Source organism: Sciurus vulgaris, assembly GCF_902686455.1.
Source record: "Sciurus vulgaris genome assembly, chromosome: 6".
NCBI lineage: Eukaryota > Metazoa > Chordata > Mammalia > Rodentia > Sciuridae > Sciurus > Sciurus vulgaris.
This window is the reverse complement of record NC_136466.1, coordinates 114,546,676-114,567,321: the sequence shown is the minus strand read 5'-3', so window position 1 is coordinate 114,567,321 and position 20,646 is coordinate 114,546,676. Positions and strand designations below refer to the sequence as shown.

Here is a 20,646-nt window from a genome sequence, read left to right as displayed (position 1 = left end):
AACAAAAAATAATAAACCCCTGACTGGGTTATCCATATATTAAGAAACTCAGTACGGAGTTTGATTACACCTTCAAAGCAATACCTAGATTAGTGTTTGAATAATCAGAATAGGAATCTTGAGAGGACCATATTTAGAATTCTGCCACAGTTAATAGAAAATGCAATTATTTTTACGCTTGTACATAAATATCTCTAGTGTACATATTTAGAATTGTAATTATGAGGTCATAAAGTATATACATTTTCAATTAGTGATATTGCCATATTTCTCCAAGTAATTGTATCAGTTTGTTACATCTACACCAGGTAGACTGAAAATTATGCCTCTCAGAACAGTTTGGAAGGGAGAAAGAAGAAGGAAGGAATTTTTCTTTTCACTCCTGTTCCAAATGATCACATTCATAGATACTTAGCTGTCCTGCATATATTGGTTGCATCATCTGTCCCCTTTGCAGCCATTCAGTAGCCAAGGTCCCAAACCCATTATGTGTTTCCCCCAAGACGGGAAAAGTCAAAACTGAGTTAACAGTGGGATGGCTCCAAAGCTTCACTGAGTTGATTGACAACTGCAACAAAATTGTAAGCATCCCCTTGGAAGGGTAGTACATGACATTTACAGAAAAGTACATAATTAAGAGCCTAGGAAATAATAGGTCAAAGGAGTCTGACAATACTCTTAAAATGAGTCTAACAGATGCATTTTGTTTGGTTTATTTGCTATGTCTAGGGATTACAGTATATAAACACAAAACTCCATATATGGCTATGCAATAACTTTTATAAACATTTTTATACTATTTATACTACTATATAGACCTTCGTACTATTTAGAGTCATTTGTTTTTATAATCAGAGAAGCAGATAGCAGTCATTTAATATATCTGCACAGAGCCAGGCATGGTGGTGCATGCCTGTAATCCCAGTGACTACAGAGGCTGAGGCAGGATGGATTACAAATTTGAGGCCAGCCTCGGCAACTTAGGGAGACCCATCTCAAAAGAAAAAGAGCTAGAGATGTAGCTCAGCAGTAGAGTGTCCATGGTTTCTATCCCCATTACTACAAGGAGAAAAGATATCCACATGGGACTAAATACAAATATAAAAGAAATTCCTATATACAGGATAAAATCCTAGCCGAATCAATTATTATGAGCTTCGTAGATTTTTTTTTCAGTATTGGGGAATTACCCTAGTACTGCTTATTTTTCATTTGTGGAGTTCTATGGAGGCATGTATAGATGTACTTCACTGTTTTAAACAGCTGTAGAGATTTCATAGTATAGATACATATCACTAGCCTAATTATTTCCCTGTGAACAAACATTTTGGGCAAACATTTAGGTATTTTAGGTTTTTCCTGTTTTCTTTTACTTCTACAATGCTTCAGTGAAAATCCTCCTGAAGTGGCTTTTGTGACAGTTGTTGTGTTTTTCCCCCCACATGCTAGAGATGGAACACAGGGCCTCACACATGCTAGGCAAGTGTTATATGTCACTAAGTCATGTACCCAAGCCACTTTTGTTTTTTGTTTTTTGAGATTGAGTTGCCCACACTGATCTCAACCCCCAAACTGCAGGGACTGCAGGTATTTGCCACCATACCCAGTCTACTTGTATGGTTTTAAAAGATAAGACTAATAACCCAGAAGTAAGTGTGACTTATGAACAGTATGTTCCAATATTAGTTCAGCAAGATATTAGTAGATGCTCCTGGAAAAAAAACAGTAATAATCCAAAAGCTTAGGAACTACTATGTAATTTTCCAGTCACTCTTTTCCTTATAAAGTAGGTGATCAATACTATTAAATAAGATTGATTATATAACTGAGGTGGCACACATCTGTATTCCCAGCTACTTGGGAGGCTGAAGCTTGGGAGGCTGAAGCAGGAGAATCTCAAGTTTGAGCCCAGCTTTGGCCACTTAACAAGACTTTGTCTCAAAATATATAAAAATGGTTGGGGATGTAGCTCAGTGATTGTGTATCCCTAAAAAAAAAAAAAAAAAATATATATATATATATATATATATATAAATAGAAAAATGGAAACATTGAAGTATCAAATTTTTTTACATTTTTACTGGCATATTCAGTTGTACATAAAATTGGGATTTTTTTTATTTGTGTATGCACAAAATAGAACAATATAATTTGTCCAAAATCATTCCCCAGTATTTCTCTTTTTTCATCTCCCTTTTCCTCCCTCTGGTCCCTTTTCTGTACTCATTTCCCTTTGATTTTCATGAGACCTCTATCCCTTTTCCTTTTTTTCTTTCTAGCTTCCACATGAGAGAAAACATACTTCCTTTGACTTTTCTGAGTTTGGCTTATTTTGCTTAATGTTTTCAAGTTCTATCCATTTTCCTGCAAATGACATTATTTCATTAATCTTTATGGCTGGATAAAACTCCACTGTGAATATGTATCACATTATCTATTTCTCCATTGATGGACACCTAGGCTGGTTTCATAGTTTGGCTGTTGTGAATTGTGCTGCTGTAAACATCACTGTAGTATAATTTTTTAGGATATATACGCAGTGGTATTGCTACGTTATATGGTGGTTCCATTTTTAGTCTTGAGAAAGCTCCATACTGATTTCCATAGTGTTATATTAATTTACAGTTGCCCTAACAGTGTAAAATTGTTCCTTTTTCTCCATCCTCTCTAGCATTTATTATTTGTACTTTCTTCCACATTTTTTATTGATGCATTATAGGTGTACATACTGATGGTATTTGTTGTTGCATACTTGTACATGCACACAATATACAATATAACAATATAATTTGGCCAATCACTCCCTACTGATTTCCTTTTGATTTCACAAGATCCACCCCCATCTTTTCCTTTTCCTCTCTAGCTTCTGTGCATTAGAGAAAACATACAACCCTTTATCTTCTGAGTTTGACTTACTTCACTTAAAATAATGGTCTCTAGTTCCACTTGTTTTTCTGCAAATGACAATTTCATTTTTCTTTATAGCTAACTAGGACTATTGTGTGTATACACCAACTTTTATTTATCTATTCATCCATTGATGGACACTTAATCTGGTTTCATAGTTTGGCTCTTGTGAAGTGTGCTGCTGTAAACATGGATATGGATGTATCACTAGTATGATGACTTTAATTTTTTAGGATAAATACCATGGGGTGGTATAGCTGAGTGATATGGTGGTTTCATTCCTACCCTTTTGAGGAACCTTCGTACCAATTTCCATAGTGGCTGTACTAATTCACAATCCCACCAACAGTGTAAAAGTGTTCCTTTTTCTCCACATCTTCTCTGGCACTTATTATCTGTATTCTTGACTTCCATTCTGACTGCTGTGAGATGAAATCTTAGTGATTTTGGGTTTTTTTTTTTTTTTTTTTTTTTGAGAAAATGAAAAAGATGGTTTATTGCTTTGCTAGTAAAGGAGACAAAAGACTCCTGTCCCTAAGGCTGTGATTCTCCCCTTTAGTAGGAATGGGCTTTTCAAGAAGTGATTCAAAGGCTACGTTCCACACATTCTCTGTTGGAGTTGTAATGCACTTGTTAATTTTGGAGATAGGCATTTCTGAGATCTTCCGGTACCATCCTGAACGTCTGGATTTGCATTTCCCTAATTACTAATGATGTTGAACATTTTTCATGTATTTATTGACCATTTGTATTTCTTTTCAGAAGTGTTTGTTTAGTTCATTTGCCCATTTATTGATTGGGTTATTTGGTTTTGGGTGTTTAGTTTTTTGAGTATTTATATATTCTGGCTATTAATCCTCTGTTAGAAAAGTAGCTAGGTGGAATTTTCTCCTATTGTTTAGGTTCTCTCTTCCCATTCCTATTTCGTTTGCTATGCAGAAACTTTTTAATTTAATGTCATCCCATTAACTCTTAACATTACTTCCTGAGCTTTAGGGTTACCATTGAGAAAGTGGTATTCTGAGCTATATGTTGGAGTGTTGACCCTCTGTTTTCTTCTAGGAGTTGCTTAGTTTCTAATTTCTACTTCTTTGATTCATTTGAATTGATTTTTGCGCAGGGTGAGAGATAAGGATCTAGTCTCATTCGTCTATATATGGATACCAATTTTCACAGCACCCTTCGTTGAAAAGGCTGTCTATTCTCCACTGTATGTTTTTGGCATTGTTTTTGGGGAGGGAGGTACCAGGGATTGAACTCAGGGGTACTCAACCACTGAGCCACATCCCCAGCCCTATTGTCTATTTCATTTAGAGACCAGGGCTCACTGAGCTGCTTAACGCCTCATTTTTGCTGAGGCTGGCTTTGAACTTGCCATCCTCCTGTCCCACCCTCCCAAGCCACTGGGATTACAGGCATGCGCCACTGCAACAGCTGTTTTTGTTAACTTTTGCCAAGGATCAGATGACTATAGATGTGTGGGTTTGTCTGTGTGTCTTCTGTACTGTTGGTCTGTGTATCTGTTTTTATATGTGTACTATGCAGGTTTTGTTACTACAGCCCTCTAGTATAATTTGAAGTCAGGTATTGTGATGCCTGCGGCATTGCTTTTTTGCCTTAGAATTGCTTTGGTTATTCTGGGTCTTTTATTCTTCCAAATGTATTTTAGGACTATTTTTTTCTAGTTCTGTGAAGAATGTCATTGGTATTTTGATGGGGATTGCATTGAATCTGTATATTGTTTTTGGTAGTATAGCCATTTTAATAATATTAATTCTGCCTATCCATGAATATGGGTGGTCTTTACTTCTGCCAAAGTGATAATCTAGATACTTATTTTGAATTTAGGAGAAATCTGTAAAGACATCCTTTTTTTTTTTTGATCCCCCATGTTTTCTCATCCTTGACTATTATGCTATTGCTTTAAAGGTAAGTTATACAAATGTATTCACATGATTCTTTATTTTGTCTTTGTTCTAATACAGTAACCAGTGATCTCAAGTAAGATTATGATGTCTATAACCTAAATCCAAACTTCTGAGTCACTCAGACTAGGAAATAAAGCTTTCAGCTTTTTGCTTTAAAAAGTATTCTCTCTTTAATTCTCAAAGTTTCCTAATAAGGTAATACAGTCATGTATCATTAGAGAGGGATATGTTCTGGAACTGCAGTTAAGAAGTTTTATCCTTTGCAAACATAATAGAGTGCTTATACAAACTAATATAGCTCTGACATCATTAGGCCAATATCATTTTATGGGAACACTGTTGTATGTGTCTATCAGTGAGTAAAATGTGGTATGTGGCACCTGACTGTTAATAAAATACCCCATGACTAGAAAATTGCCCTGTGTATGCCATTTTTCAGTGACACCAATAAACTAATCTGACATCCAGGTTGTGATTTATGGAAAATCACATGACAGCTAAAAGCCTAAACCTTAGAACTCATCTTGGCTCAGGCCCTGATTAGATGTCACCTGAAGCAGCTTCAGATCCCTCAGACTTTCTTTCCTGGACCATCACCTCTACCTCGCAGGATGCCTTGAGAGGGAGAGCCATTAAGCATCTTGTATGTTTGGTGATACATCTGTGCAGGATTATTTAAAAAATGTTACCACTCTGACAAACTTTGAAAATAGCAATGACTTCTATCAGAGTCCTACCATCATAACTTTTTTCGTTTTTTAAAGTTAACTTAAGGAAATGTTTTTGTGTTGTGGGATACCAGGGACTGAACTCAAGGGCACTCGACCACTGAGCCACATCCCCAGCCCTATTTTGTATTTATTTAGAGACAGGGTCTCACTGAGTTGCTTAGCACCTCACCATTGCTGAGGCTGGTTTTGAACTTCTGATCCTCCTGTCTCAGCCTTCCAAGCCTGCTGGGATTACATCCATGCACCACTGCACCCAGCCAAGGAAATGTTATTTTTAAACTTTAAATGATAAGTGAAAAATTCTGTAAAGGCAAATAAGTGTTTCAAAAATTAACATTCAGTCACTACTATGTATTATTACATCTTAGAGAATTAACATACCTTGTTATCTTGTTGACTTAGCCAATCTAAGATCTCCTATAATCAATCAAACATTTAAATACTATTAATAAGTATTATACTAATAAAAGTATAAGTACTTTCTATGTAAACATAAATAAGTAATTTTTGGTTTTATCCTAAATAATTTGTTTATAAGACATTGGTAAACACTGAAAACTTCATAAAATATAATGTAATTTTATAAATAAAACATCAACATAGGATAGTGATTTCTTATAGAAAATGCAGAAGTTTGATTAAGTTACCTCCTAACATTGAAACCACAATTTTTGGCTCATGATGTAGCAACATGTATACAATTCTCTTTCAAAGCCTTTTTTTGTGGTGCTGGAGATTGTACCCAAGGCCTATTCGTGGCAGGCAGGCACTCTACCACTGAGCCATATCCCCAACTTCAAAGTCTCTTGATTCAAAAGTCTCTCAGTTCTAATTTCAGCTGGTTTCTCTTCAAAAAATGATACTCGTTGGTAAAGAATGGGATCTCTTAAGGGTTCTTGTGTGATTTGGATGTATCTGAGGTTGCTGAATTGAACAAATGCAGCCTCCAGAATTAAAAATTTGGACACTTGAATGAAGAGGATCATGTAAAACAGAGAATTCTGATGTTTTAGGCCACAGGTTTTTTAGAAAATTCTCTTTCATCAGATTTTTGTTTTTATTCTCTTTTGAGGCAGTGTCTTTGTCTTCCAGTGCTCGAGCAAGCATGTAACTAACTTTTCTTTGATGAGCCAGTGCTTCTTCTTTATCATTTAACTGCATGTGCAGAAATTAAAATATACTGGTTAGTCAATAAGTCAGAATATAAGCAGAAAACAGAGTGTCCATATTTTATCAAAGTATTCAACTCTTAAATCAGTCATGTCAATCTGTATGAATAAGCTATCACCTAATTCCTAAGTATTATGCTACATTTGAGGATTGTTTTCAAAAAGAAAAACAGAAGATAGTATTATTTCTATTGAAAATTTTACAAGTCATCTAGATGCAGGGGAAATCTGTGTGTGTATAATATGTCAACGCTTATTTCTAAAAGAATATTGTTATTTATACATGAATTGTTTTTTTATAGGTTTATATGCAAATGAGTACTAAAAGTCCTTGGTGTTAAAGTATGTTGTAAAAAACCTCAGTCTCTCAACATCTTAGTTATCTGCGGAATGGGGATAACAATGATTTCAGGGTTTTGGTAAGATTAAAGGATATGGTATGTGAGGAAGTGCCTTGGAACATTTAACTGCCTGTTTAAATAAGCGGTCTTGCCATGGTTGTAAATGCAGGCAACTGAGCGGGCTGGAGCAGGGAATTTTCAGAGGTGGAGTTTTAAACCTGCACATAGAGAACATGGGTAGGAAAAATGGAAAAAGCATGTAGGAAGTTTAAGGAGATGACCACCATTTTGTAGAATAATACCCCAAATGGGAAAAGGGCATAAAAGAAAAGTGTAGTGAGATGAAGTGCTAAATTAGTAAGAAGAGCTTAGCTTATCCACAACCTCTAACAAAAAGAAAGCAAAGGTACTAACCAAATCTATTAGCATCCTAAAGACTGCTTGAGGATTATCCTGGTCTTGAGTTCTCTTAGAACTGTTCTCTGAAGGCAACATATCCAACAGTTTCTGCCCCAAGGTCTTCTTACTCTTTTGTGGTGAATATCCTAAAGAACATGAAAATACAGCTGAGACAAAAATATGTTTACTTGTATACTTCCAGTAAGGAGATAACTGTGAACCCAGGCTAATTTCTAAATCAGTCCAGATGCTGTCCTCTTCAGGAGACCACTGGTACATGTCAGACTCCTGTAGAAGACAATGTAGTGGGAGGAGTATGAACTTGAGAGCCAGGAGGACATCTGCAGGTGACAGGGCCACCGCTGGAGAAACCCAGGTCCTACCCTGACTTTTTATGGCACAGTTGCTCCTTAGCACCAGCTGTTGGCTACAGGAAAATGCAGTCCATGTCATTAAGTCACCATAGTCATCAAGAGTAGTTAGAATTATAGATTTGTATGATAAATCTCCCCAATTTTAAATTTCAGCCACTAATCCACATAATTTGAAAAAACTACACAGACCCAACAAAAATGTCTGCAGACCAGAGAGGCCTCTAAACCATGCTAACTCTAGTGCTAGAAAGACCTGCTCTCAAACCCTTGTTTAGCCACTTACTAATGGTAAGTTTTGGATGACTTTTCTGAGCTTCATTTTCTTCACCTCTAAAATTAGAATAATATTACCTACTTCTGAGGATTCCATGCCACTAAATTATATACCATAAAGCTGGGGGAAGAGGGAGGTGGGGAGTTATTGTTTAATGTCATAGCTTCTGTTTGGAAAATGAAAAGTTCTAGAGCTGGATGTTGGTGATGTTTACCCAACTGTGAATATACTTGATGCCACTTAAAAATGGCTAATTGGTAAACTACATTTTATCACAATAAAACAAATAACAGCATAGTGTTTTCACCAACTAGCCCAAGTACTGGTATGATAATGATAGTTCACGATCTTAAGTGTGTATATTGATCTTCATTCTTAGAATGTAATTTGTTAAGGTACGGAATTTGAAACTATACAAAAAATTTCTAGAATGGTTTTGGAATAGTCAACAAATGAGCTTATAGCAAACTGAGAACATATGAGGGACACAGTCCTGTACATAATCCTGGTAAACCACAGTGCCTGGGGCTCAGATTGCCCCAATCTGTTCTTTGGAGACACTATGGCAAAGGAGAAAAGCCAGGCAAGTTGAGGCATTGGTTATCTGATGAGTGGATGAATATGTATTTCAAATAAAAAGGAAGAAAATGCTTATAACCTATTTCAGAATTGCCTAAGCCTCCACAGCAAAAAGAAAGTTGGCACTTATTACTAAACATAAGAAAATCACCTGTAACATTCATCCTGCCCCACTTCAGATTATTAAAATGCACTAATAAGATGAATTGAAATCTTGTCACTTAGAAACTCAGAAGAGTGCTGACATTAGCATAGACTTGTAAGTTTAAAAAGATGAATATTTTGTGGTGCTGGGGACAGAACCCAGGACCTTACGCATGCTAAGCATATGCTCTACTACTCAGCTACACCCCAGCCTGAATCAATATTTTAAATTCTGCTTCCAGTCTCTTAGTCCCTCACAAAGACTGGGAGTTATACCTTCCAAAATCATAGTTTCTGTGGAAAAATTCTCAAGGTTTGTCCAGAGCTATAAAAAATGTATTTGTTCTCTGGTCCTGGTCCCTGACATAGAACTCCTAAAACCCTTGTAGACAGGGTGTTAGGAAAAACTTGTTCTAACAGTTGGTTGTTTACTGCAGTTCCTAACAGGATTCCTAAGACCTTTGGAATTTCCTGAGTGATGGGAGTATCTAAATCTTTAGCAGGTCTAAATCTTAGAATTTCCTAGGTGACAGGAACTGTGATCATGGATGGGAGGAGGATTAAAAATTGAGTTGATCATCAATGGCCAATGATTTAATCAATCATACATAGACAACGGAGCCTTCATAAAACCCCCAAAGGACTGGGTTTGAGAAACTTGTGGATAGTTGAGCACGTGGGTAGGCTCCTGGAGGGTACAGACATTCTGCGCCCCTCCCCACATGCCCTATACATCTCTTCCTTCTGGCCGGTCATCTGTATCTTTTCAATATCCTTTATAATTAACCACTAAATGTGTTTCTTAGAGTTGTATTAGCAAACTAACTGAACCCACGGAGGTGGGTCATTGACTGGCCTCTCAATGGGGGTAAATTTATGAGACTTGAGCCTTTACACTGTGGAATCTGACTATAGGTAGATACTGTCAGAGTTGAGTTCCACTGCAGGACCATTTGGGTGGTGTGCAAGGAAGAGCTAATTGCTTAGTGTGTGGGGACATCCCCAACACACCTGATATCAACTGTTGCAGTGAGTGATGTGTGAAAAATAGCAAAAATATCTTGGTTATACCAAGATGGAATTCTGGAATATAAAATGGGCACATCCTTAAGTGCTGAAATGAATATGAATCTACCTCTTAAGAAAAATCCCAGGGCTGGAGAGAGAGCTCAGTCAGTAGGGTGCTTGCCTTGCAAGCACAAGGCCCTGGGTTTGATCCCCAGCACCGCAAAAAAAAAAAAAAATCCCAAATTTGTCTATGGAGCGATATCCTAATGGCCCAGCCTCCCTGCAGAGTTGGGTCCTTTGTTGCAGGTGACAGAGTAACAGGCTTTCCTAAGATTCCTTTAGTCCTGCTTTCTCTTTTTCTTCTCTCTCCTTCAATCTCTTTTTTCAACAGAACAAACAGTAAGTAAGGAATCTGCCTTCACTTAACCAAGAACACCATAGCTGTCTACACTTTGAGAATCATGCAGTCCCGCTCCTTTCAAGGACCTAGCTGAGAAGAGAGGTGTCTGAGGAAAATCACCCATACCTGTTGTCCATGGTGGAACTAGAATTCTTGGTGTTTTCTAATGATGCCTACCAAAAAATCTAAATACATGGACCATGTCAACTTTTTTCCCCTGGCAAAATCACCCACCCTGACTTGAACATTAAGGTAGACCTTCAGCTTTTATCAAGGAATTACTATAGAAAATAGACATAGATGCTAATTTCATATTTATTATAAATTATTGTAGCCATGTGCACTGGTGCATGCCCATAATCACAGCAACTCAGGAGGCTGCAGCAGGAGCATTGTTAAATTCAAGGCTGGCCTCGGCAAGACCCTGTCTCTAAATTTTAAAAAAATGGAAAAAGGACCGGATAAAGCTCAGCGGTAAAACACCCTCAGGATCAATCCCCTGTATCAAAAAGTAAATAGTTGTTGAGGATATTTAGCCATTATATTTGCTCAGAGGACTCTGAAAACCTCATGTTGGTGACACTTTTTGGAATTTAATTTCAGGACAATGTGACTGCCTTTTTGGAAATGAAAGCTGTGAGATGTTCTGTTTTCTCTGTTGTCTTGCTTCTACCTGATGAACACTCTCAATATACAGCTTTTATGATTTGCTTTTTTGTCTTCAATAGTTTTGACTTACTTCTTATCTTCTAATTATCCCTGTAAGCCACTTCTTAACTTTTCACCAAGATAAGGGATAAGGTTTAATTAATGAAGCTACAATTCACAACAGTTGACGCATATATTATTACGTGTATATACTTTTGGAAAAATATTTCAAGCAAAATTGATGTCTGTTATTGAATTTTTTTTTTTTTTTTGAATACTGGGGCACTCCCATTAAGCTTCATCCCCAACCCTTTTTATATTTTTGAGACAGGGACTGGTTAAATTGCTAAGGCTGGCCTCAAACTTGTGATGCTCATGCCTGAGCCTCCAGAGTACTTGGGATTATGGGGTGCACCACCTTACCCAGCCCAATTTTTAAAGAAATCACAACTACATGTGAAGTTTCAGTTATATTCACCTACAATGGATTAAATGTGCTTCATAAACTTTGATTATAACCCAAAACAACTGAAATTACACCTGATTACGTTCATAGTTACCATCCTCTGTAAGGTGCTTCCAATTTATCTGTCTCGTTGCTTTTCTACACATTTTATCCATTTGTGTCAATCTTAGTGCCTGGTCATTTTTTCTCATTAATTGTTGCTCAAATGCAATTCTGAACGCATCTGCCATTGTGTAAGCTTCTTCTTTACTCTTCTGCAAAAGTTCCAACTGGTTTTGAAAGAAAGTTCAGGAAGTATCAGAGGCAAACCCAAAATAGTTTTTGCCTGTACTGAATGCTGAATCAAATTAGCATTTGCAATCTCTCTGCATGATACTGGTCTATTGCTGGTGTTTGATCTAGTTTACCTGCCTAAACTAAATTAGCACTGCTGATTCTAGAGCCTACTATGATCTGGATTACCAGCAGTTTCCTCCTGGGTGCCTGTCATCTATCAGTTAATCCAGTTCTTGGAATTTACTACCCTAAACAAGCCCCAAGTGTGTACTACCCAAATGTGTACTACCCAAATCCCAGGAGGAAGGACCCAACTAGAATTAGAAGGCAGGATGTCAAAGGCTGCATTTTACTTTGGACTTGGGCCACTGCAAACACCACTGAACATCTCTGGAATACCTCCCACAGCTGGTCACAACTCTGATACATGTAAATGTATGCTTTTCTTAGTGAATTGTTGATGTTTAGCTGTTAGCTTGCCCGTGTTTTCTAAAGACACTGAATTCCATCCCTTAAAAAATATGTAAAACACTCTTATCCCAGGCACCCAGCGCCCAGGCCTGCAGCCTGCTCCTGGGAAATCAGTCCATGTGCTGAAGTGGCCAGGTCCCCAGCTCTGGCCCAGGGGGACAGTCCCCCGCCCGCTCTCACCACACAGGCACCGATCTGTGGCTGGGTCTTGGCCTCCCAGTGCCCTGGCCGCCAAGGGGCAGCACTGCCTGGGGCCATGCAGCATGGTTGTCAGCTGTGACCCAAGGTGAGCTCTGGGACTGCTTCATAAGAAAAGGCCAGACTTCTACCTGCTCTGGAAAGAGCTGTTTTTCTTTTAGGGACCATTGCTTCTGACATGCTGCTGTTTGCACAATAAATATTGTCAACGAGAGTAAACTTTGGAGGTCTGAGAATAAAAATTTCCCCGAAATGACAAAAAAAAAAAAAAAATGTAAATCATTTTTTAAATAAAAAATTTTACATGTAAAATCATGTACAAGATTTATAATGAAAGCCCAATTATAATAGCAACTATCATTTCATTAAGTGGTACACTCATGGCACTGTGCTAAACATATTTGCATTTCCTCTTCTCACTACACCCCTCCAAGGTAGTTATTACCCTCTGTTTAACATAGGAAAACTAAGACATCCTGCCCACAGTCACACTGCAAATAACTACGGAGCTAAGATGCACACCTAAATCTGGCTGGCACAAAGTCTGTACCTGGCCGCTCTTCAAGATCTCTATGTTTATCTCCCCATTAATCAGTGTTACTGTTATGATTTTAAGCATAAATGCACCTTGTCCTTCTATTTTATAGTAATTTTAGAACCATGTATAATTGGGAAAAATACAAATTTAGGAAATATTAATTGTAGTCTTAGGCAAATGACTGCATGGCTTCAAATATCATACCAAGTACTTACATTTTGGAATCAAGTAAACAAAATCTCACTTATAAGAATGCTATCATATAAAACTAAGCATAGGTTACACAGCCAAACACTACTAAGATGAATTATTGCAGATACCTCCATTTATTCTACCATTAATAGAAAAAGAATCAAAGTTTCTGCTATTGTGATAATGCAATACCTCATATTTGAGCTGAAGAACCAGTTTATGAGTAGATGCTGCCATTTTGGCACAAGAACAGGGGCTCCCTCCAGGACCGTGACAAAGGCAGGCTCCGAGGACTGCAAGCTTAAAACCCAAAAGCATTACCCATGTTACTAAATGTCACACTGTTTTAGCTGCACACAAACACAAGGCATCCATGCACATTACTATGAAAGTGTCTGCTCCAAAGAACCAAAGGGAAGAAAACCAGGACCCTATTGAAGATTATTACAAAAGATTTCCTCAATTTTTTTCTCAGTTGAGTTTATTTTCCTTTCTGATACAGGTTGAGTATCCCACATCTGAAATGCTTGGGACCAGAAATTTTTCAGAATTATGGACTTATTTGGGATTTGGAATATTTGAATATATATAATGAAATATCTTGGGAACAGGATCCAAGTCTAAACCAAGAAATTCATTTATTTTTCATAGAAACCTTAGACACATAGCCTGAGGGTAATCTTACACAATATTTTTCATGCACATGCATTCTAACTGCCCGTTCCCTCTGAGGAGACTGCATACTCAGGAATGTCACATGAGGCTAGGGGTGGTGGCACATGTCTATAATTCCTGCAATTTAGTAGGTTGAGGCAGGAGGATCCAAGTTCAGAACCACTCTCAGCAACTTTTTTTTTGAGGCTCTGTCTCAAAAAATAAAAAGGGTTGGCAATGTGGCTCAATGGTAAAGTGCCCCTGGGGTCAATCCCCAGTACCAAAAAAATAAAAAAATAAAAATAAATAAAAAGTCACATGAGGCCCCAGTGTGGAATTTTCCACTTGTAGCAACATGTTAGTGCTCAAAATGGTTCAGATTCTCGACCATTTCAGATATCAGATTTTCTCCACCCTTGGTAGTAGAACATGGGGTGATCATAAGCAGACCCAACTCAGTCTGCCTCAGTGCCTCTTCTCTTATTTATAAAGTGGGGATTAAATTAGTGCCCACTTTATGGAGTAGATGTAAGAATTAAATATGTCAATCTATATAAAGCAGTTAGAACAAGATCTAGCACTTCCTAGGGACTATGTGGGTATCTACTATTATTATCAACAATTGCTTTTTTTGAGGTTCTCTAAACTACACTTATATCTCATGAGTCCAGGACCTTTGCACCTCATTAACCAAACTCCCACACTGGAAACCATTAGCAGGCTATATCATTACCTTGGGAAAGGAAAGTAAATGAACTTGTCTAAGCTTTAGATTGATAATATCCACTTTGCAGCCCTCGAAGACTACTAAAAAGATGAGATAAAATAATGTGATAAAGTACTTATATTGTAAGCCCTTACCCAGGAGTGAGACACTACTCACATAGCTTCTGCTGCAGTTATAAAAATAAGAAAAAAATGAGGTGGGAAGCAGCACATCCCTAATGTCCACGGATGTCATGCCTGAAGGTCATGGTAGCAGAAGGGCACAAAGAACTGACCTCTGTAAATCCATGGGCCTCTCTCACCCTGTCTCAAGTTGCTAAGTATGATGCCATCTTTGAACAATTACAAAGGAGAGGAAAATAGAAAATATCCCTCCCTCCTGTTCAACTTCCTTATATGCATACCCACCTCAAGACCTGATATCTCTGTAGAGTCACTTTTATCCTGGCACATATATTCCTGAGCCATCTTCTGCTGTTTTGTATCAAGTATGGCGAGGGCCTCCAAGTACTGCTTATTCAAAACTAGGAAGGGTCATACGAGAAAATGTTAGTTATGAATCCTAACTCCAGCCTCATCTAATCCAGGGAAACCAACATCATACAGTCATTTCTTCTAAGCAACATATACAACCAATGGACTGGGCTCCATCCAGAAAACCTTCTGATAGAATAGCAAGTATCATGTGAAACAACTACAATTCTAGCAATTTTTTTTTTTTTTTTTTCACCAGGGAGTGAACCCAGGGGCTTTTAACCACTGAGCCACAACCCCAGCCCTTTTTATATTTTATGTTGACAGGGTCTCACTAAGTTGCTTAGGGCCTTCCTAAGTGACTGAGACTGGCTTTGAATTGCCATCCTCCTGCCTCAGTTTCCCAAGTCACTGGGATTATAGGCATGTGTTATCATGACCAGCAAAAAAAGAGTCATTTTTAATGCAAAAGCATCTTAACTTTGAAACCAAAGTATGCTCCTTGGGAAAATTTGTAGGGTTTTTAAAAAGGGAACATGCAGAGGCAAATTATTCAGAAACTTTGCAGATAGTGGGAGGAATAGCTGATGAGATCTCCTATATTGTATTCACATTGAGTATATCAGCTATCCACACTTCACCAGATTTTGCCCTATTAAAAGTTTTCATAAGAAGCTCTCAAACTACACATTTAGAATACGAGGGGTCCTGCTATCTGCTGGAGAGCAGAAAACAGTAAATTTCCCCCTCATGCTGAAGGGTCGAGTGGCAGGGACACAGGAGGGGTTGTAAGTGAGGCAGATTCTGTCCTGATCACACAAGCGACAGCTCCATGGGCTCGACTGCCTGAAATGCCAGCTGGTGTGCAGGTCTCACCCAGAGATGTTCACACAGCTGCGTCACACACAACAAGAAGGCCTCTTAGTCCTGGGGGTTGACTTGGAGCTGGTTTTGTCCCCTTCAAGCCACCACTTAGTTTCTGCTAAGGGAGAATTAACATCTTCTCTGAAAAATTTATAAAACGTTGGTACCACTTTAATAACCTTCTTCCAATTTTCATTATATAATGGATTTTTATACATGTGCATGCATCTGTGTGTGTGTGTTTGCATGTGCATGTGTGCTTGCTTGCTCGTGTAGAATATGACTTCTACTTGGGCTCCTCAAGCATCGTGCTCTACTATTTTGCTTTACACTAACTAAAAACAGGGAGTAGGAAGCAATGGCTTAATGGGTATAAGCTTTTACTTTGGAGAGCTCCAATGTTTTGGAAATAGAAGTGGTGGTTGCACAGTATTGTCAGTGTCACTGAATTTCACTTTTAAATGCTAAATTTTATGTTGGGTAGATTGTGACTTGATAAATTTTTCAATTTAAAAAACCTAAGTGATGTATTTCTTTCTTTGATCATCCTTAAAATATATTACTTAAAAAACAGTAGCACTTTGTTTCTACTATGTGTGTCCTTACTACAGAATACTCTATGCAAAACTAATCTTTAAACATAATATTTTAAAATAATCATCAAAATACCATCCATTACTTACCTGCATTTTCAGATTTTAGCATTTTAATTTCTTCTGTTTTCAGTTTCAGATTCTCTTTGAGAACTGCATTTTCACAGTTTAGTCTGGAAAAAAAAAACAAATAACTTCAAATAACTAAAACATTAACACTTTCTGAATGAGAATAATTTTGTTTCTATAGTTAGAATATAAAAACCTAAATATAATTTTTCCTACTTTAAAGGGCTAGGAATGTTAGCTCAGTGGTAGAGCACTTGCCTAGCATGTCTGAGGCCATGGGTTCAATACCCGGTACTGAAGAAAAAAGTTTAAAAAATATTTTAAAATTTTGAGACAAGGTCTCACTAAGTTGCTGAGGCTGGCCTTGATTCTCCTACTTTAGCCTCACAAGTACCTAGGATTACAGGAATGTGCCACCATACATGGTTATATATATTTTTTTAAAAATGAAAATATGAGGGGCTGGGGATGTAGCTCAGTTGGTAGAGTGCTTGCCTTGCAAGCACAAGGCCCTGGGTTTAATCCCCAGCACGTGGGGAAAAAAAAAAATGGTACCATTAAGCAATAAGAATTTTATAATATTTACAGTTAATTCAAAGAAGGCAGGCTAAACTACATTTGAATTAATGTATTTTAAATATTCTTTTATTTTGGTACCAGGGATTTAACCCAGGGGCACTTTACCACTGAGCCACATCCCCAGCCCTTTTTATTTTTCAGACAGGGTCTTGCTAAATTGCTTAGGCCTTTGCTCAGTTGCTGAGGCTGGCCTCAAAATTACAATCCCCCTGCCTTAGCCTCCTTAGTTACTGGGATTACAGGTGTGCGCCACCATGCCCTCTGGTACATTTTGAGGCACTGGGTGTATTGCAAAAAATAAAATATTATACAAACCTTTCATATTTTTGTGTCCAAGATTCCTCTATATTTTTAAATCTATTCTGATCAAATTCTATTTCCCACTGCAAGGCATTTATTTCCTATAGAAAGAAAAAAGCACTTTCATGGAAAATTTCTACAAATATATCATTTCAGGAAAGTGTTAAGAAGTAAATAACTCATTTAATCATTTCACAGAAATGGTTTAAAGAGAAAAAAATGATCACTCAAAAGACATTTGTAAAACACATCTAATATGCCTCTTTAGCACTAAAAGAAATTTTGCTTGCTTAAAACTCACTTAATATAGAAAAATTTTCAAATTTTTTGAGTTCAAAATTTGCTGGACTGTACACAGATTTCTCATCTCCACCCCTGCCCCATGTAGATACCATAAGCAAAATTTACTCCTGGAAATCTCAGCATAAATGGCCCTATCAGATAGTGTGCAACAGACTCAGGAAAGTGACCATCTAGAATGATCCCTAATGAACTTTATTGTTGTCATTTATTATTAATACCAGAAAAATGCAGACCCTGACAGGGAAGTAGAAGAATAAAAAAAGAAGAAAAATTAGAAGTATTAATTTGGCAGGCCTCCAACTACTGTAAATGTGGAAATAAAAAGAAATTTTAATTTTTTACCCATGTGACCATCTGTTTTAGATTGCTTCCAAAGGGAAAACCATCAGAGATTACAGTATACCTAGCAGAGAGTATGCACAAATGACATATCCCAAAGTAGGGTGAATTTAAGAAAATTCTATTTAAATCTTATTGGACTGAACAAGTCTATGCTAAAAATGCAAATACCTTTTCCAAGGATCTCTTTTGCTCCACAGTTTTTTGAAGTATTGCCTGGGTATGACTTGTGGCTTTGCCAAATACTGCCTATGAAAACAAAAATAGCATAAATCAAATTTCTTTTCTTTTCTTTCTTTCTTTCTTTTTTTTTTTTTTTTTTTTTTTTGTAGTGCTGGAGATTGAACCCAGGGCCATGTGCTTGTGAGGCAAGCACTCTACCAACTGAGCTATATCCCCAGCCCCCCTTGCTTTCTCTTTCAGTACTGGGCATTCAGGGCCTCATACATGCTAGGTAAGTGCTCTATCACTGAGCTACATTCCCAGACCTTTTTATTTTTTGTTTTGAGACAGGGTCTCTCTAAATTGTCCAGATTGGTCTACAACTTTCATTATTCCTGCCTCAGCCTTCCAAGTAACTGGATTACAGGCATGCACTCCCATACCAGGCTAAACTAAATTACAATCACTCTGATATACACAATGAAGTTCACATTTTTAAGATAACAGAAGATTAACTTCAGAGTTTAACATAGACCACTCCCCCAACCCCAGTTCTGGAGTGTGAGCTCCGGGACACTGTACCAGTGAACTGCATCTATGGCCATTTTTCTTTTTTCTTTTGAGACGGGGGCTAATAAGTTGCTTAGGACCTCCCTAAGTTGCCCAGGCTGGCCTTGAACTTTTGATCTTCCTGCCTCAGCCTCCTGAGTCTCTGGGATTAGAGGCTTGCACCACCACACACACAATGGAATTTTATTTGACAATACAAAGGAAGAAAGTATCCATTCATGCTGTAACATGCATTCACTTCAAAAACATGCTATCTGGAAGACTTCAAATGCCAATGAATCCAGTTCCCATATTGTATGGTTGTATTTGTATGAAACAGAAAAAGTAAGACCTACTTACTGATCATCTAGGGCTATGAGTGGGAATGGGGAATGCCTGCTAGTGGATACAAGGTTCCTTTTCTTTTCTTTATATATATTTTAGATGTCGATGAACCTTTATTCTATTCATTTATTTATATATGGTGCTGAGAATCGAACCTAGTGCCTCACACATGCCAGGCAAGCACTCTACCACTGAGCCACAACCACAGCCTTTTCTTAAATGTCTGAAATGTTCTAAAATTAGACTGTAGTGATGGTTACACAACTCCAATTTAGTAAAAATAAATTGTATACTTAAAACAAGTGATGTTTTTAGTATATAAATTATAAACCTATTGAAAAAATCTACACCTAAAAAGACTATAACACAACTATATTAAGTACTCCTGCTCATTTTTCTTTTTTTTTTTTTTTTTTTGTTGGTTGTTTGGTTTGGTTTTGGTGCTGAGGATTGGCCTGCTCTTGTTTTAAAAGTCAAAAACATATAACTTATTATTGGAATATGTAAGCATAAAAGTATAAAATTTACTTATTACCATGCTTTGAAGAATTTTCAATGCTTCCTCTTTACCTTCAAGTTGTCTTTGAGATGCTTCAAGTTCAGTTTTTAAAATTTCTACTTCCTGAGGACAGAAATAAAATTAGTCTTCCTTTCTGCAAGACATATAATCCCCAAATTGTCAGTATGGCTAGTTCACATTTACTCATTATACAAAGCACTTACAAATGAAGATTCTAAAGCCCTCTAGATTTCGTAAATGAACTATTCAGGCTAAGACTGAGAACCTATCAAGCATCAGTTGTAACTAAAAGCCCAAATCTTTACTTTTACCAACTTTGGCCACATGGCTAATAACATGAAAAAATATATATACAGACCACATAAAATAAGTACATGGTGGCTATCTACAGTAACTGTTGTGGTCTGAATTGTGTCCCTGCAAAGGATAAGTTCATGTTCCAACCCTAGTACCATGACTATGACCTTATTTGAAAAGGGGGGCTTAGCAGATAGGTTTTTTGTTTGTTTATGAAAGTCAGTAGCTTTTATTTTTTTCAGTTTTTCTATGTCTTAAAAACTTTTTTAAACTGTTACTGTATTTTTTATACCTTTATTTTATTTATTTATTTTATGTGGTGCTAAGGATCAAACCCAGTGCCTTCCACATGCCAGGCAAGTGCTCTACCACTGAACTGCAACCACAGCCCAGTTTTTCAAAAATTTTTTATTTGTCCTAATTAGTTATACATGACAGTAGAATGCATTTATGCATTTTTATAAATGATACATAAATGGAGTATAATTTCTCATTTTTCTGATTGTACATATTGTAGGATCACATCGGTCATGCAGTCATATATGTACATGAGGTAATAATGTCTGTTTCTACAATACTTTCTACCCCTCATGCCCCTTCCCCTCCCTTCACTCCCCTCTACCTAAAGTAATTCTATTCTTCCCTGGTGACCCCCTCCTTATTGTGAATTAGCATCTGCATAACAGAGAAAATATTTGGACTTTTGTTTTTTGGGTTTGGCTTATTTCACTTAGCATGATATTCTCCAACTCCATCCATTTAACAGCAAATGCCTTAATTTCATTCGTCTTTAAAGCTGAGTAATAGTCTGTCGTATAGGTTTTTAAAA

At 37.2% G+C, this 20,646-nt stretch overlaps 1 protein-coding gene across 5 annotated transcripts in view; it reads right to left on the bottom strand.

The window, feature by feature from the left end:
* Positions 1-4,721: 4,721 nt before the first annotated feature.
* CCDC125 (coiled-coil domain containing 125) overlaps positions 4,722-20,646 on the bottom strand; it is a 29,334-nt gene continuing 13,409 nt past the window's right edge. For 4 of the 5 annotated variants that reach the window (XM_079145233.1, XM_079145231.1, XM_079145232.1 and 1 more), the window contains 9 exons: positions 19,536-19,622; positions 18,116-18,193; positions 17,318-17,403; positions 16,445-16,527; positions 14,832-14,947; positions 13,236-13,343; positions 11,463-11,637; positions 7,491-7,621; positions 4,722-6,721 (listed from right to left, as the gene is read on the bottom strand). In XM_079145233.1, coding sequence (XP_079001359.1) covers positions 6,416-6,721; positions 7,491-7,621; positions 11,463-11,637; positions 13,236-13,343; positions 14,832-14,947; positions 16,445-16,527; positions 17,318-17,403; positions 18,116-18,193; positions 19,536-19,622 — 1,170 coding nt within the window. In that variant the 3' untranslated portion in view covers positions 4,722-6,415. The remainder of the gene's footprint in view (positions 6,722-7,490; positions 7,622-11,462; positions 11,638-13,235; positions 13,344-14,831; positions 14,948-16,444; positions 16,528-17,317; positions 17,404-18,115; positions 18,194-19,535; positions 19,623-20,646) is intronic. The other variant, XM_079145234.1, reaches the window with a different exon arrangement.